At 38.9% G+C, this 15,923-nt stretch overlaps 1 protein-coding gene across 2 annotated transcripts in view; it reads left to right on the top strand.

Annotated features, from left to right (window-relative positions):
* Positions 1–11,986, top strand: part of LOC127659709 (cystine/glutamate transporter-like) — a 62,405-nt gene extending 50,419 nt beyond the window's left edge. For both annotated transcript variants that reach the window (XM_052149653.1, XM_052149652.1), the window contains 10 exons: positions 2,491–2,606; positions 2,767–2,892; positions 3,038–3,137; positions 3,236–3,280; positions 3,645–3,768; positions 8,030–8,133; positions 8,730–8,826; positions 10,663–10,812; positions 11,012–11,189; positions 11,480–11,986. In XM_052149653.1, coding sequence (XP_052005613.1) covers positions 2,491–2,606; positions 2,767–2,892; positions 3,038–3,137; positions 3,236–3,280; positions 3,645–3,768; positions 8,030–8,133; positions 8,730–8,826; positions 10,663–10,812; positions 11,012–11,189; positions 11,480–11,535 — 1,096 coding nt within the window. In that variant the 3' untranslated portion in view covers positions 11,536–11,986. The remainder of the gene's footprint in view (positions 1–2,490; positions 2,607–2,766; positions 2,893–3,037; positions 3,138–3,235; positions 3,281–3,644; positions 3,769–8,029; positions 8,134–8,729; positions 8,827–10,662; positions 10,813–11,011; positions 11,190–11,479) is intronic.
* Positions 11,987–15,923: the final 3,937 nt, after the last annotated feature.

Below are 15,923 nucleotides of genomic sequence, written 5' to 3'. Positions count from 1 at the left end.
ATGATATGAGAGATGGCCTCCGTCTGTTTCTTCACCATGGACAACTGCTGGGCAATGTCCTCGATGGTGTCGCCGAAGAGGCCAAACTGGGAGACAGGAGCGTTGAGGAAGCGAGTCTTGTCTGCTTCACGTATCTCGACCATGTTTAGCCATTGTTGACGCTCCTGGACCACAAGCGTGGCCATTGCCTGACCGAGCGCCTACACTGTGACCTTCGTCGCTCTCAGGGCGAGGTAGGTCGCTGAGCGCAGTTCCTGCAGCGTGTCGGGATCAGGGCCACCCTGTGCATGTTTCTTAGTGCCTTGGCTTGATGAACCTGCAGGACAGCCATGGCATGCAGGGCGGAAGCGGCGCGTCCGGTGGCGCTGTAGGCCTTTGCGGTCAGCAAGGATGTTGCTCTACAGGTCCAGGAAGGGAGTACAGAAAAAAGCTGGAGTGGCTTGCTTACGGTTGTAAGCGAGCCGCGACCGCAGTGAGAACATGAACCATCCACAAACGCAGCCTCGGTGTGATCGCTACCCAGACACACGAGACAAAGCCTGTGGCAGTCTGAAGCGGAGAGCAATCTACCGCATCCAGGAACAACACAGGGGCGGAAAGGCATCTTTATAAAGACGCTGTGTTTTGCTCTTTTAGAGGAAATTACTCATTTAAATAAAATCACTCTTTTATGAAAAAAGGACTCGTGAGAGTTCTTTTTATGATCTGCAACTGTTGAAGCGCCCAGGGGCAGGAATGCACAGCCGTGCAAACAGGAGAAAGCCACTGTTGTGCGCTGTAGAATCCAACAGCATGCAGCAGAGGAATGACAGGAACTCGGTGTGTAACATGCAAAAACTGCAGACATGACCATCAGCTCAGAAGAAATTTTCTGAATGAACTCCCGTATTTGCGCCGCTTAAATACCCGTATGTCCGGGGGCGGGATATGCAAATACCGGCTGCCAACTTCTCATTGGCCTTTTTTCATAGATCAGAGGTGGATATCGGTGCTCAAGAGAGACCCCTAGTGTCGCTTCTCTGACACAACGTGGAGAGAGCAACAGAAGGGGAACTTGGGGTTCAGTGTCTTGCCCAAGGATACTTCGGCATGTGGAGTCATGTGGGCCGGGAATCAAACCACCAACCCTCTGATTAGTGGACAACCCGCTCTACCACCTGACCCACAGCTGCCCCTAGATTACATTTTGTTTTTGTATGTGCATGTCTTAAGGTCAATATTAGGTCAAAAATGTCAAAAAATAAAAAAGCTTTCTATAGACACTTTTCAGTCAATCATTGTTTTGAGGAATAAAGGTTATAATATGTTGATATTGTCAAAAAAAATGTAAGGATTCATACAAAGGTATACACTACTGTATTCAAAGACAAAGGGCAACTGGTTCTAACAAGGACTGGAAGAGATGTGGTATGTCAGATGTACAAATAAAGAAGAGGATAAGTACACCAGAGTCTCTTGTTTGAAAAATAGATGCCTCACATGTCCTCAGCTGACAGCTTCATTGAATTCTACTCGCTCAACACCAGTTTCATGTACAACAGTAAAGAGAAGACTCCGGGAGCAGGCCTTAGGAAGAATTACAAAGAAAAAGCCACCTTTGAAACAGAAAAACTAAAAGTCTTAAACCCTTTGATCGTTTGTCGGATCAGCTAGACTGTAAGGTGCGTGAGAAGTGCCCAACAAGACGGCTACAGGAAGTGTGGGGTGAAATATCACCTGAACATCTGGACATACTGACAGCTAGAATGCCATGGGTCTGCAAAACTGCAAACCCTTTTGATGAGAACTCTTTTAAATAATTGAATTTATATTTTTTCATGTTATAAATGTCCTGACTATATATTGTGGTCAGTTGATTGCAACTCTGGTGAATTAAAGTACCAATTTCGGTTCAGAAGAGCAAAATCTGTACATTATTCCAAACTTTTGGCTGAGAGTATATATATACAGTATGTTATATTTAATTAATATATTTCATTTGAACTATAAACCCTAACCCAAACGCTAACATAATCCTAAACATCAGTGAAGTAATTTAATTTTAGAGCAAGAATACAACCTTTGAATCATGCTTATCAGTAATTAAGTGAATGTAATTAATTAATTTTTTCAATGGGACCAGAACCTGAGTTATGGAAGCTGCTAAAGCAACATACTATCAGTAGCACCGCTGAAAAAAAAATAAAAATCTGAATTGATGCAAATATGTCCAAAACTGTCAAGATGTCACGTTACTGGAACATTCAGTAGCAATTTGTCGAAATATTCTTATATGATAATGTTCGAATATGTGGGACAGTAATTTTAACTGGAAACATTTAAAATAAAATATACAATTATGATGATCTATGAAAAAATATTCAAAAGCTTCTACCTGACATTTCTATTTTAAATGATTACAATGTGTTTATGATTTCTTTGTGCTGTCAATATACGTTGTGCGATGATGCTCATCAACAGTCTGAAATGTATTTTTCTTTTGTCTTGAAGACCTGCCGGTTTGGCTGTGATTGCTCTGGCATTTGGCCGCTATATTTTAGAGCCCATCTTCATGCCATGTGGAGTCCCTGAATCTGCCATCAAACTGGCGACAGCGATCGGGATCAGTAAGCTTTAACTAATTTAACTAGATATGTACTATTAATAATGCATGTCTTCTAAGTAGACACACTTCTTTATTAAAATGTGTATATTCCTTTTTCTGTATGGTCTGGTCTGTGTGTGTAATATTAATTATGAGTTATTCTATATTTCTCTCCATTACAGCTACAGTAATGTATATAAACAGCATGAGTGTAAGCTGGACTGCCAGACTCCAGATCTTCCTCACTTTTACCAAGCTGCTCGCCATTGCCATTATCATTATTCCTGGGATATACCTGCTCTTCAAAGGTAACCTGATAAGTTCAGGTTCATTAATTTATGTAAAATAATATTTTTGACTTCAATAAAACCAGTTCATTTAGATGTTGCTACATGAAGCTAATTATTGTCATTAGGCATAATGCTAATCATTTGCCTCTGGTTGCATCTGCAGGAGAAACCAAAAACTTTAAGAATGCATTTGAGGTCAACACTATACATCTGACAGGGCTTCCTTTAGCCTTCTACTCAGGGATGTATGCATATGCTGGCTGGTGAGCCCATCTTCTAATATATATATATATTTTTTTTTAAATAATCATTTTCATAACGTATTGTGGTTCATGTCTAAATGCATTGTTTGTCTCTACAGGTTTTACTTGAATTTCGTGACAGAGGAGGTGGAGAATCCTGAGAGGTTAGTGATTAGAGATTAGGAAAAATATTGAAGCTCAACAAATATAATCTGCATTGATGTTTGATGGTTTAACTCAACGTAAATGTCTCTGTAGAACAATAATGGGTATTTCCCAATCTGTGGCCGCTTTTAACATGGAATGGGCACTTTTTAACTATCCAATGAAAGAAGGGAATCTCAATGTAGTTATCAGTGGGAATTTCCAGACCAGGATGGGCATTTTTCAACTCTGCAATGAAAATAGGGAATCTCAGTGCAGTAGGCAAATCCTGTAAATACTTATTCTGCAAAGACTCTGTCCTTTTGCTATTTATAGCATGGTGAAGCTGCAGTGATGACTTGGTTGTTAATTTGTTTTCCCCAGGACAGTGCCCCTTGCCATCTGCATCTCTATGGCAATAGTGACGGTCTGTTACACACTGACAAACGTGGCATATTTCACTGTGATGTCAGCAGACGAGCTTTTAGCCTCCAGTGCAGTAGCTGTGGTGAGTCCTTCTATTTCTACCTATCCCAATATTTTATTTTTGTAACAGTACTGTCAAAATCATTAGGATTGTCCATACATGAGTAGATTTGAGAGAATTTCCATTATTTATGTCATGGTAAATCTTGCATAATCTAGAAAAGTGGTTCTTAATTGGTGGGTCGCAACCCAAAAATGGGTCTGATGTCTGTTTTGAAAGGGTTATGGACAGCGGTGAAAAAACAATGCTAAATTTAAATAAAAACGAACCATATAATTGTGCAAATTTAGAATAGCAAAATAAATATGATTTTGACTTTTCAAAGGGAAGCAGATACTTTTCATATCCTTTGTTATTGATATCAAAGGGAAGCAGATACTTTTTATATCCTTTGTTATTGATATCAAAGGCCATGTACTCAATCAAACTTTGCTATTTTGGTGCAAATATATTTTCCACTTGAAGCTAGCTTTTGGCAGGTTGGACAGGTTGGACTGTTGGACATGGACAGGCTGCGTGACATGCCCTCAATCTCGAAAACCATGAACAAAACTACATAAGTTAAAATAAAATACAACCCAGACAACAAGGGCAACAAGGATAAACATGGTTTGTGCCAACCACAATGAATAACCACAGTGAATAATGGGCTGCAGAGAGCATGAAACCATAAAAATTCAAAAGATGTGTCTTGTGTCATATTAATTAATTGTTTAATTGTTAATACATTTCAACAGAGGTGGTACGTGCTACATTTTCTCCGTAACATTTACTTGAGTAACTTTTTGGAGAAAATGTACTTTTAAGAGTAGATTTTTTTCTGGGTACAATTCGAATGAAAAAATACACTCTTACTTTGTTACAATGGGGGACATAATTCACACCTGGAGTCACAAGTTTGAATCCAGGGTGTGCTGAGTGACTCCAGCCAGGTCTCCTAAGCAAACAAATTGGTCCGGGAGGGTAGAGTCACATGTTGTAACCTTCTCGTAGTCACTATAGTGTGTGGTTTTCACTCTCAGTGGGGCACGTGGTGAGTTGTGCTTGGCTGCCATGGAGAATAGTGGGCCTCCACACATGCTACATCTCCGCGGAAATTCGCTCAACAAGCCACAGAATAAAATTCACGGATTGATGGTCTCAGACACAGAGGCAACTGAGATTAGTCCTCCACCACCAGGATTGAGGCAAGTCAGTACGCTACCACGAGGACTTAGAGCGTATTGGGATTCGGGCAATCCAAATTGGGGAGAAAAAGGGAGAAAAGAAAATGCACAATTTATTGAGAGATTTTTGAATGGGACATTTACGGCACTGGAACATTACTGTCACTCCACTCTAGTTCATCACTGCAGTAATAGCAGTAAATGCTCAAAACAAACACTTTTATTATTTTACTCAGTAAAAATTAAGAGTAACGTTTATACGATGCCTTCATTCATCACCAAAACAAGTGGGAATTTCAGCATACAGAATTACGGATTCAAATTAGAAAACACGTTGCGGTAAGTTGTGGTGATAATGATAATGCAGGCTTGTTTGTTACGATAATAATAATTTCAGTGTGATTCGGTACCTAAGCGCTCTGTTGATCTCAGTTTTTAAGTATACATTTTTTAATCAGTTCTGCAATACATCAGTGCATATAAATCCATTTTACAAACGATGTACAATGGATACGAGCGATGTTGCGTCACAACACCATGTGGACAAATCCATTGTAGACAAAGTCATTAGCCTAGTTTTCATCCACCTTTCATGCTGTTTTGTTATCAACAAAGTGAAAATGCTGAAAAAAGGAAAAGGAAAATAAAATTGCGACATTTGCCGCCTTCTGCCCGTTTCCATTCAAATGGCCTTTTATCGATAAAAAAACCACATTGTTACGTAAGTTTTGGTTTAGCGCAAAAGAAATCTGCCCTGAAGCCGTTTCCATTCAGAAATGTTTGTTTATCGCTAATTCACCTCCCAGATGTCCCAAATTTATTTCCTAAAATGGGGAGAGTATTGAGACAATTCATGAAAATTAGCCAGTTTACTATCATATTAATTTCACAAATTGCAATCAAAACATCTCGGGTTACTTGGATGTAACCCTTGTTCCCAGATAAAAGCGGATGAGATGCTGTGCTGGAAGCGCTTTGGGAACACCTTCATGTGTGTGACCAGCTGTGAATATGTGTGAAACACGTCAATGAACATTGACCAGAATTTATAGCCTCTGCCAGTGTAATCATTGGATGCACCTAGGGCTGGGCTATAAATAGATGCGTCAAAGGTGTATGTAGCCACTATATCGGCACATCACGATGCAGTGGAAGGTAAGTATTTAGGGAAGCACGATTTGATCATCAGGTTCCTGAGAGACGTGAGGAGGTTAAACCCCCCCAGGCCGCGCCTCGTTCCCTCGTGGGACCTCTCCGTGGTCCTTTGGGGCCTTCGGGGAGCTCCCTTCGAGCCCCTTGAGTCAGCAGAGCTAAAGGCGCTCTCTCTGAAGACCGCTCTCCTGACGGCGCTCACTTCCATCAAGAGGGTAGGGGACCTGCAGGCGTTCTCTGTTAGCGAACTGTGGCTAGTGTTCGGTCTGGCTTACTCTCACGTCATCCTGAGACCCCGACCGGGCTACGTGCCCAAGGTTACCACGACCCCTTTTAGGGATCAAGTGGTGAACCTGCAAGCGCTGTGTCCGGTGCACGCTCTTCGCATCTACTTGGACTGCACGCAGAGCTTTAGAAGCTCCAGAAGCTCTTTGTTTGCTTCGGCGGAAGGGAAGCGCTGTCTCCAAACAGAGGATCGCCCACTGGGTCGTCGATGCCATCACGATGGCATACCACGCCCAACACATGCCGCCCCCTGCTGGCCTACGAGCCCATTCTACCAGGGGCGTTGCGGCTTCATGGGCTTTGTCCCATGGTTCCTCTCTAGCAGACATATGTGGAGCCGCGGGTTGGGCAACACCTAACACCTTTGCAAGGTTCTATAACCTCAGGGTTGAGCCAGTTTCGACCCGTGTATTATCAGGTGACACAAACAGGTAAGTTCGGGTCAGCTGGATGGGTGTATCGCTTGTGCATAGCGCCTTTCCCCTCCCTTGAGGTGAAGACGTGCGCTCTTTTCCCAGATGTGTTCGCAGGAAGTGTGAACCCTGGACGTTCTTCCTCCCTAGCCTAGCGGCCATCGAGTCTTCGGAGAGGCTCGCTGCCGCCCGGTACGTAACCTCCGTTCCCTGATGGAGGGAACGAGACGTTGTGTCCCCGCTAGCCACAATACTGAACCATCCGCTGAAAGCTTGGCTCGGCTCCTCAGTGCGATACCTGATGTGTATTTGCAGCGTCACTCCTTTTATACCCGTATGTCCGGGGGAGTGGCATGCAAATTCCACACGCCAATTCTCATTGACATTTCTCAAAATCAGAGATGTCCGGGCTCTGCAGGAGCGACCCCTAGTGTCAACTCAGCGACACAACGTCTCGTTCCCTCCATCAGGGAATGGAGTTTACGTCAGTAACCGAGACGATTATGTTTGAACTCTATGATGGATACATCGGTATGATTGGAACCAACTTTTGGGTCGCCAATTTATGTGCAATGTAAAACCGGTGTCCTGGAGCAGAACCAGTTGAGAACCACTTATCTAGATGACAAATTAAGATATCTCCTTCTCACACTTTTTAATGGTTTTCCGTGTAGCAGCAGTAATTGGATCATGTAAGCTAGAAAGACTGAAAGAGACACAGAGAGAGAGAGAGAGAGAGAGAGAGAGAGAGAGAGAGACCAAAACTAAGACTGAAACAACTAGAGACAATAGAAAGTGATACCAGCTTAATAAATGAGATCTAGCAATCTGCAGTATTGACTGTAACAGTCAACACCTTCCTCCACAGTAAAGTAAATGTGATTACATAAAGCCGCTGGCTCTAAATGTCTGTCTGTTTCTCTGCTGGAACAATCATATATTTCTCACAACTAACTGACAGCACCATAGTCTGTGTGCAGAGGTCTCCTGCTAGGCTCTGAAATAGCCTAAAAGCTTTCTCATCTTGTTAGACGTCTTTAATGCATTCATTTATTGCCTGTTTCACATTGCGTGTCCCTCTACAAACTCAATCTTATGGAAAATATAAAGCCTTTTCACTGCACTGATTATTTATAAACACCAACAAGCCGCAAAATGGAAAATCAATGTTGTTTACCTATTTCAGAAATGAGTTTTACTTTTTTCCTCTCTTTTTCTCTCTATCTCTTCCTTCTCTCTACCCATCTCTTTTCCCCTCCCCAACAGACTTTTGCAGAGAAGCTGATGGGAAACTTCTCATTTGCAGTTCCCATTTTTGTGGCTCTGTCTTGCTTTGGTTCCATGAACGGATGCCTCTTTGCTATCTCAAGGTATGCAAATTGAGACTCCAGAGACTGCCCCTTTCTTTCTTTTTTTTTTTTTTTTTACTGGTCACAAACACAATTTTGTACAACTTCAATTAAATATTTTTTAGATAACTTTTGCATAAAATTACATTCACCATAAGTTTTTCAATTTTGTTAATTGAATAGTTTAACGAAAATTGAAAATTCTGTCACCATTTATGACACCTTATGTTGTTCCAAACCAATGATATTCTTCTGTGGAAACACAAAAAGATACATTTTGAAGAACGTACTGCTTACTCTTTCCTATGCAATTACAATCAAAAGGGACTGGAGCTATCAGGATTAAAAAATACACAAATAAGCACCTTAAAAGTGGTCCATATGACGTTTTATATATATATATATATATATATATATATATAGGCCTATTATAAGTCATTGGGTATTGGGTGACAGTTTTATTCTAGTTATTCAATTATACTAGATTAATTTAATATTTATATTGAAGGGATACCTTTCAAGTTTTCAAGCCAACAAATGAGGTTGCAATTAAATAAGTATTGTAGTCCTTGGTGTTTTATTTCTGCATTGACTCAGTGGAGGTTTCTCATGCACAGAATGTTCTATGTGGCCTCTCGAGAAGGTCAGCTTCCTGAAGTCCTCTCCATGATTCACATCCGCCGACACACACCATTACCTGCAGTGATTGTCCTGGTGAGTCATAAATGCACAAACGTCCCACTCAATGATTCTTTTCAGAAATGTGTACAGTATGTACGTGAAATGTTAATCTAAGCTTATTTTTCCGAACTCCACAATTTCCATGTTAGAATTCAACATGTGAAACCACAATCTTGCAAAGAAACAGTTTTTACTCTTCAAGATTCAAAACAAACATGAGCTCATGAGTTTATCTAGAACCATCCACTTCTAAAGGATTCTAAAATGAACGGCCATTCACGTAATTTAGTACATACTGTATTACATAAGGAGTTGACTATCGAAATATGTCCCTAACTGAAATATATGTCAAATTATTTCTCATACCAATAAATAAGATATTTATTTACACATTCCAAATATTCAAAAATATGCAATCTTAAATATTCAACAACTATTCTAAATATAACCTTATATTCAAAATGTCAAAATTCTTAAGTAATCAGACAAATATGGCTTTTAATTATTATGCTCTAACAGTACCATTGTTGTTCTGACGTATTTGTGTACAAGAAGAGATACCATTTAGTAAAAAAGTTCATACACTGATGAGTCAAAACCACCTGCCTAATATGCTATTGGTCCTCTGCGCACCAACAAAAAAGCAGCAGATCCTTCAAGTCCTGAAAATTGCAAGGAGGAACTTGTTGGTCCAGCACATCCCACAGATGCTCAATTGGATTGAGATCTGGGGAATTTGAAGGCCAGAGCAACAACTTGAGCGTTTCATCATGTTCCTCAAATCATTCCCGAATTGTTTGAAGTGTGGCAGGGCCCATTATCCAGCTGAAAGAGGCCACTGCTATCAGGGAATACCATTGCCATGAAGGAGTGTAACTGGTGTGCAACAATGTTTAGGTAGGTGGCAAGTGTCACATTGATGTCCACATGAATGGATTTCTGAGCAGAACATTGCCCAGAACATCACACTCCCTCCACTGTCTTGTCATCTTCTCACAGTGCATCCTGGTTCCAACACTTTTCCAGGTAAATGGTACACAAGTACACGGCCGACCACATGATGAAAAAGAAAATGGGACTCATCTAACCAGGCGAGCTTCTTCCACTGCTCCATGGTTGAGTTCTGATGCTAGTGTGCCCATTGTAGGTGTTTAGATGGTGGACAGGTGTCATCATGGGCACTCTGACCGGTCTGCAGCTACTCAGCCCCATACACATGCGATGCACTGTGTGTTGTGACACATTCCTCCCATAACCATCGTTAAAATGTTCTATGACTTGTGCCTTCTGTCAGTTCGGACCAGACGGGATAGCCTTTCTCACCTATTGATGAAACTTGGGTGCTCAACACCCTGTTGCCGTTTTGTGGTTTGTCCCTCCTTGGACCACTGTCCGTAGGTACTCACCACTGCAGACAGGGAGCACCCTACAAGCCTTGCTGTTTCATTGACTCTCTGACCCAGTCCTCTAACCATAACGATTTAGCCCTTGTCAAAATTGTTCAAGTCTTTACACCTGCCCATTTCTCATGAATTCAACATGTTTACTACGAGAACTGACTGTTTGCTTACCATCTAATCTACCCAGATATTGACATGTGGCCTTGTTAGGAGATGATCAACATTATTTGCTTCACCTGTCAGTGGTCATAATGTTTTGTCTCATCAGTGTATATGCCAATGTGAGCTTGTAGATTAGATTAGTTTCATAAAACCCATCAAGCAAATTGTAGAGAAGTCTGCATTTATAACTTTAAATTTACAGAGCATTTCAGTGAACTGTTTGTGCAGTCTGCAGATCTTTTTATTTTCTACAGACATTAAAATCAGTGTTTCTGCTAATATAAAACTTGTCTTTGTTCTCTGTCAGTATCCAGTCACAATGCTGATCCTCTTCTTAGGGGATATCTACAGCCTGCTAAACTTCATGAGCTTCCTACGCTGGCTCTTCATCGGGGTGGCTGTGGTCGGCCTCATCTACATGCGCCACACACGCCCTGATATGCCACGACCTTTTAAGGTGACCCACTGTGGTGTCCTGACAGCTGACATCTAATATCTAATACATCTCTCATGTAATGTAATTAGTTAAGTCTGTAATTTTAGCACTGTTTATGTCACCAAAAAGAATTGCAAAAATTGTGTTTTCAGTTTCACTAAACATTCCTGTTTTGTTTAATAAAGCCCCTCTTTATCTAAAAATGTTCTTTCTTTCTCAGGTCCCTATTTTCATCCCTGCTGTTTTCTCCTTCACTTGTTTTTTCATGGTCTTCCTTTCTCTTTATTCGGATCCGGTAAATACAGGGATTGGCTTCGCCATCTCTCTCACTGGCATCCCAGCATACTACATTTTCATCCACTTTGACAAAAAACCCAAATTCTTCCAGAGATTCTCAGGTCAGTCATTATATGCAGTACATCAAAATAACAAAAGCAGACTCCTTAAAGCTTTTAAATATTCATTTCAAAATGTTTGTGTTACTTTGTATGAAGTAACACATTTATGAGTATCATGGTGCAGCAAGAGACAATATACCAAGCAATTTTTGATTATGTGACCAATGGAATAATTTTAAATATATACAGCTTAAAGTTTTAAGAAATACAAATAATAGTCATATCATATAATTGAAATAATAATAATAATAAAACAAATTTTTTATATTTATTTCTCCTCTGTTTTCCAGAATTTATGAACAGATCACTACAGATCATTTTAGAGGTGGTACCTGCTGAGCACTGACCCTCAGTGTGTGTGTGTGTGTGTGTCTGTCTGCAAGGGCATAGATTTGGCTTGAACATTGGAGGGGGAGGGGGGTTGCAGCGTGAAGCATTTACATATTTCATGAATTGTCAGTAATGATTTTGTACAGCAACATTGTGGGCATGTTATAATATTGAATCACCCATTTGCTGATAGGACACCAGCCTACTTTATAATGTATGGGTTTAATTAAATCAGTATTATGTTGATGTTGATGAAGCTGATGGTAAAATGACTCATTTAGAGACATTTAGAAAGTTATCAATAATAATTATTTATATTATTATTGTGTTATATTTTTATGACTGTTTTAGAAAAAGTTATTTTTGTACAATTAGTTTTATAAACTATATTGACTACTAGAAAACAACTTTTGTAAAAATATGAGTAAACTTTGTATGACCAAATCTACCAAATTTATTAAACCTACTTACAATTACGATTTTCCTTCGCCTTTATCTCGAAATTTTTTTTTTATGACTTTTTCAAGTTTACATAATTAGTTGATTTAATTCCCTGGATGTGGCCACGTTATAAAAAAACTCAACCCGTATCACAGTGATTACAGATTAATTGCAGATTAATCACAGTCATATCCACAAATGACCTTCACTAAGTCTTTTTCAATTCCTATGAAAGTCAGAATGTCTGAGCAGTTAATTTCTTCTCCACAAAGTATGTTCCAATCCCACTCTCAGTCTGGGTCAGAAGAACTCATTTACGTTGTAATCTGGACCATGCTCTGGCACAACCCTATTTGGTAGCTTAGATGGTTTTGTAGAATAATGGACCATAAATACATGACATTTAAGACTGAAAGCAGGAAAATCATTCTTGTGTCCCACTGTTAGTTTTCAACAGGGGTAAGTGGTCTCTAGGGCATCCGTGGCAGTTCTACATGGGTTCTGCAAAGTATTTTTTAAGATCAAACAAAAATACTATTTTAAATGAATATGAACAAGGCCAGATTTTAAAAATAATCTAAAATTAATCTTAAAGTTTCATTGTCTGCCACATTAAAATTAATTCACAAAAATTTGAATGTAATGTACTACTAATAATATAAATAATTTAAATATAAATACTTATTATTTGAATGCCTCATAAGCATCATAGCAAAGTATGTACCATAAATAAATACAAAGCGTAGTTTACCCAAAAATGATCACTTAAATCCTGTGATAATTTAAGCACTTTCCCTAATGTTGTTTCAAACCTGTATGACTTTCTTCTGTGAAACACTAAAGGCGATGTTAGTCAGAATCACCATTCATTTTCATGTAATCTTTATTTCTAAACACTGAAAACGAATGGTGACAGAGGCTGCCATTCTCCCTAACATCTAATTTTGTGTTAAAAAAATAAATAAATGAAAAAAATCATAAGTGTTTGGAACAATCTATGGGTATGTAAATTATGACAGAACTTACATTTTTGGGTGACTATACACATGGTATTACTGGCCAGGCTCAAAATGGAGTACAATCAATTTTATACAATTTGTAACTGGGGGATCCTGCTCTTTCTCATCCTGAAAAAGGTTGAATTTTGATCAATGAACAGGTCTCAATCCAGAGCTGTTTTAAACAAAGAAGCCAGTCAATAAAACAACAGTAGACATTCAAAATCAAACACACAGAGTGCTGCTTGTGTTTGAGTGTGTGTGCATGCCAGAGTGGGAAAGTTTTTGGCATTTGAAGGAGGCATCTAGGGGCAGAGTGATTGATCTATTCCACAAGGATGATTGTATTACTCCGTTAATACCCCAAACCGCATACAGAGCCCTCCCTGAAAATATGAGAATACAGTAAGAAGGAGAGAGAGTCGGAGAGAGATTGCTGTGGAAGAAATGTTGCTTCACCCACACAATTATATCAAGTTTCATTTTGAATTATGTTTGTGTATTACAGTCAGCAACACTTGTGTGTGTGTTTGCCTGTGTTGGCACCGCCAGGGATCCCATATCAGAGGCAGCCCAGCTCAAATAACTTGTGTGTGCGTGTGTGTGTGTGTGTGTGTGTGCATGTGTGTGTGCGCGCGTGTGTGTGTGTGTGTGTGTGAATAAGTTGAAGCTGGTGAACCCGGACCGAGTGCCAAGACCATGGCACTAGGCCAACACTGCACACACACACACACACACACACACACACACTTGAATGAACACACATCCCAGCCATTTTTGGACAACTGCCTGGTACAACCAAATAAATGGGCAAAATGCCATTACAACAGGGGATTGGTGGTGTACAAACCAGTTTATGCACATAGTCTAAAGGTGTACAGCTTTGTTAGTACTGCCATGCATCACTAAAAAAATCACATCAACCATTTTAACATCTGCTGACAGACATATAGTGGTGTTTAGTAATGATGTTGACTATGACCATATTAAAAAGGAACTACTATATATATACAGTGCATACAGTATACTGTGTGTGTGTGTGTATGTATGTATATATATATATATATATATATGTAGTAGTTAATTTTAACATGGTCATAGTCAAGATCATCTCTAAAAATCACAATATAGACTTCCATGTCCTAAGGTTGTTTTTTGTTGTTGTTGTTTTTTTTAAGATCGAACAGATCAAGTTCTTTATTAAGGTCACAGTAAAACTTACATGGAAATATTTTACCGGACCTTCATCTTTTATGTTTGTTAATTTTGAAATACTTTACTGTTTAGCCTTGTCCCAGACCCATACTTTAAATATAAAAAAATGAAAGTAAAATGTTTTTTTCTATCAGGACATTTTGGGGAATACTAAATTGATAAGCCAATAGTAAATACATATTCATGTTTACTTAAATATGTCTCTGCTGATATGTATATGGGTCCTGTGAGCATGATTTACAGTATAGAAGTGTAACGAATGAGGCAGCGAAGGCAGACGAGGAGAGTGGATCCAAATGCAACTTAACTTTATTAAATAAACAAACGAACGAATAAACACAAAAGAAACAACCACAATGGGAAAACAGGAAACTTAAACACGATGAAACAAAATGGAGGACTCGGGCAGGGAACACATACCAGGCTTAACAACATTCAACCTTTGACAGAGGGGACTGAAAACAACCGGGTTAAAATACATGAACATGGGAAAACGGGAGCCAATGAACAAACAGAACTCAAACAAGATGACAAGGTGATGAACAGAAACCAATGGGAAACTAACGAGGGCAGGTGAAAACAATGAACAGCGAACACGAGGGCTAACAAGACTACTATGGGGCTATAAGGGTGACAAAAGTGAAAACTAAGGAACTACAAAAGTGACAAAAATGACAACGAAGGGCAACAGAAAGACAAGACAAGGTATACATAACAAGAAGACAGAGCTATCTAATTTTTAAATCAACAATAGACCCTTAAATATTATATGCAGCCTACTTTTCAAATACTTTACTTCTACATACTTTAAATATTAAACTATGAAAATATATTATAAAAATACAAATAGTTTTACCTAACCATTACCTAACTCTAAACCCTAATCCTAACCCTAACCCAATTTTTACCCCCAAAACCTAATTCTAAACCCTAACACTAACCTTACCTTTACTCCTAAACCTACCCAAACCTCAACCTCAGTAGCAGCAAATGTGGGAATTTTGCAGAACAACACGTATTTACACAGTAAATACATAGTCTTGTATTTAATGTTAGTATATAGAAGTTAAGTCCACCTAATATAAAGTGTGACCAAATAAACAATCCATTTCAATACTTATTGTGTGAATTTTTTTTTATATCTAAAAAATATATCTCATATATACCAAACCATTTTGGCCCTAATATATATATATACATATGTGTCAGTGAAGATTATGCTTGAGATATGAGAAAACTGATGTTTGAAGAAAATCAATATAAATATCACTTGAGTGCAGACTGTTTTAACTGGGGGTCTTCTCTAATCCAGCTGTAATTTTGCCAATTTATGCACAAAAAGTGTGAAAATATTATTGCCTTCTGTGCATTTAGAATATATAAAATGCTGTATACACTCAAATTTGCCTTAGTAAGTCAAAGAAGTCCGTTATTTTATTTCAAAATATCTTAAAACTTTTAAAATGGTATTTCCATTCACCATGAAATTCCATTAAACACAATCCAGAATTGAGATGTGGTGACTTTCAGAAAAGAAAATGACAAAAAAACACTTAATTCTCCTTTGATGCATGTACATATCACTTGTTTCACCACATTGGATCCAAAAAGTTTTACTTTTTAGAATATATATATTATTATTTTAATTTAAAAAAAAAATAATAATAATCATTTTCCACTACCTGTTCTCTCTAACCCTATCTTGCTCCAATCTGTCAGCCATGCAGTTCCGGCTGCTGTCACACGGGGG

Source organism: Xyrauchen texanus, chromosome 19, assembly GCF_025860055.1.
Source record: "Xyrauchen texanus isolate HMW12.3.18 chromosome 19, RBS_HiC_50CHRs, whole genome shotgun sequence".
NCBI classification, from domain to species: domain Eukaryota; kingdom Metazoa; phylum Chordata; class Actinopteri; order Cypriniformes; family Catostomidae; genus Xyrauchen; species Xyrauchen texanus.
Note: the sequence above shows the minus strand (reverse complement) of the source record. Positions and strands in the feature narration are given on the sequence as shown.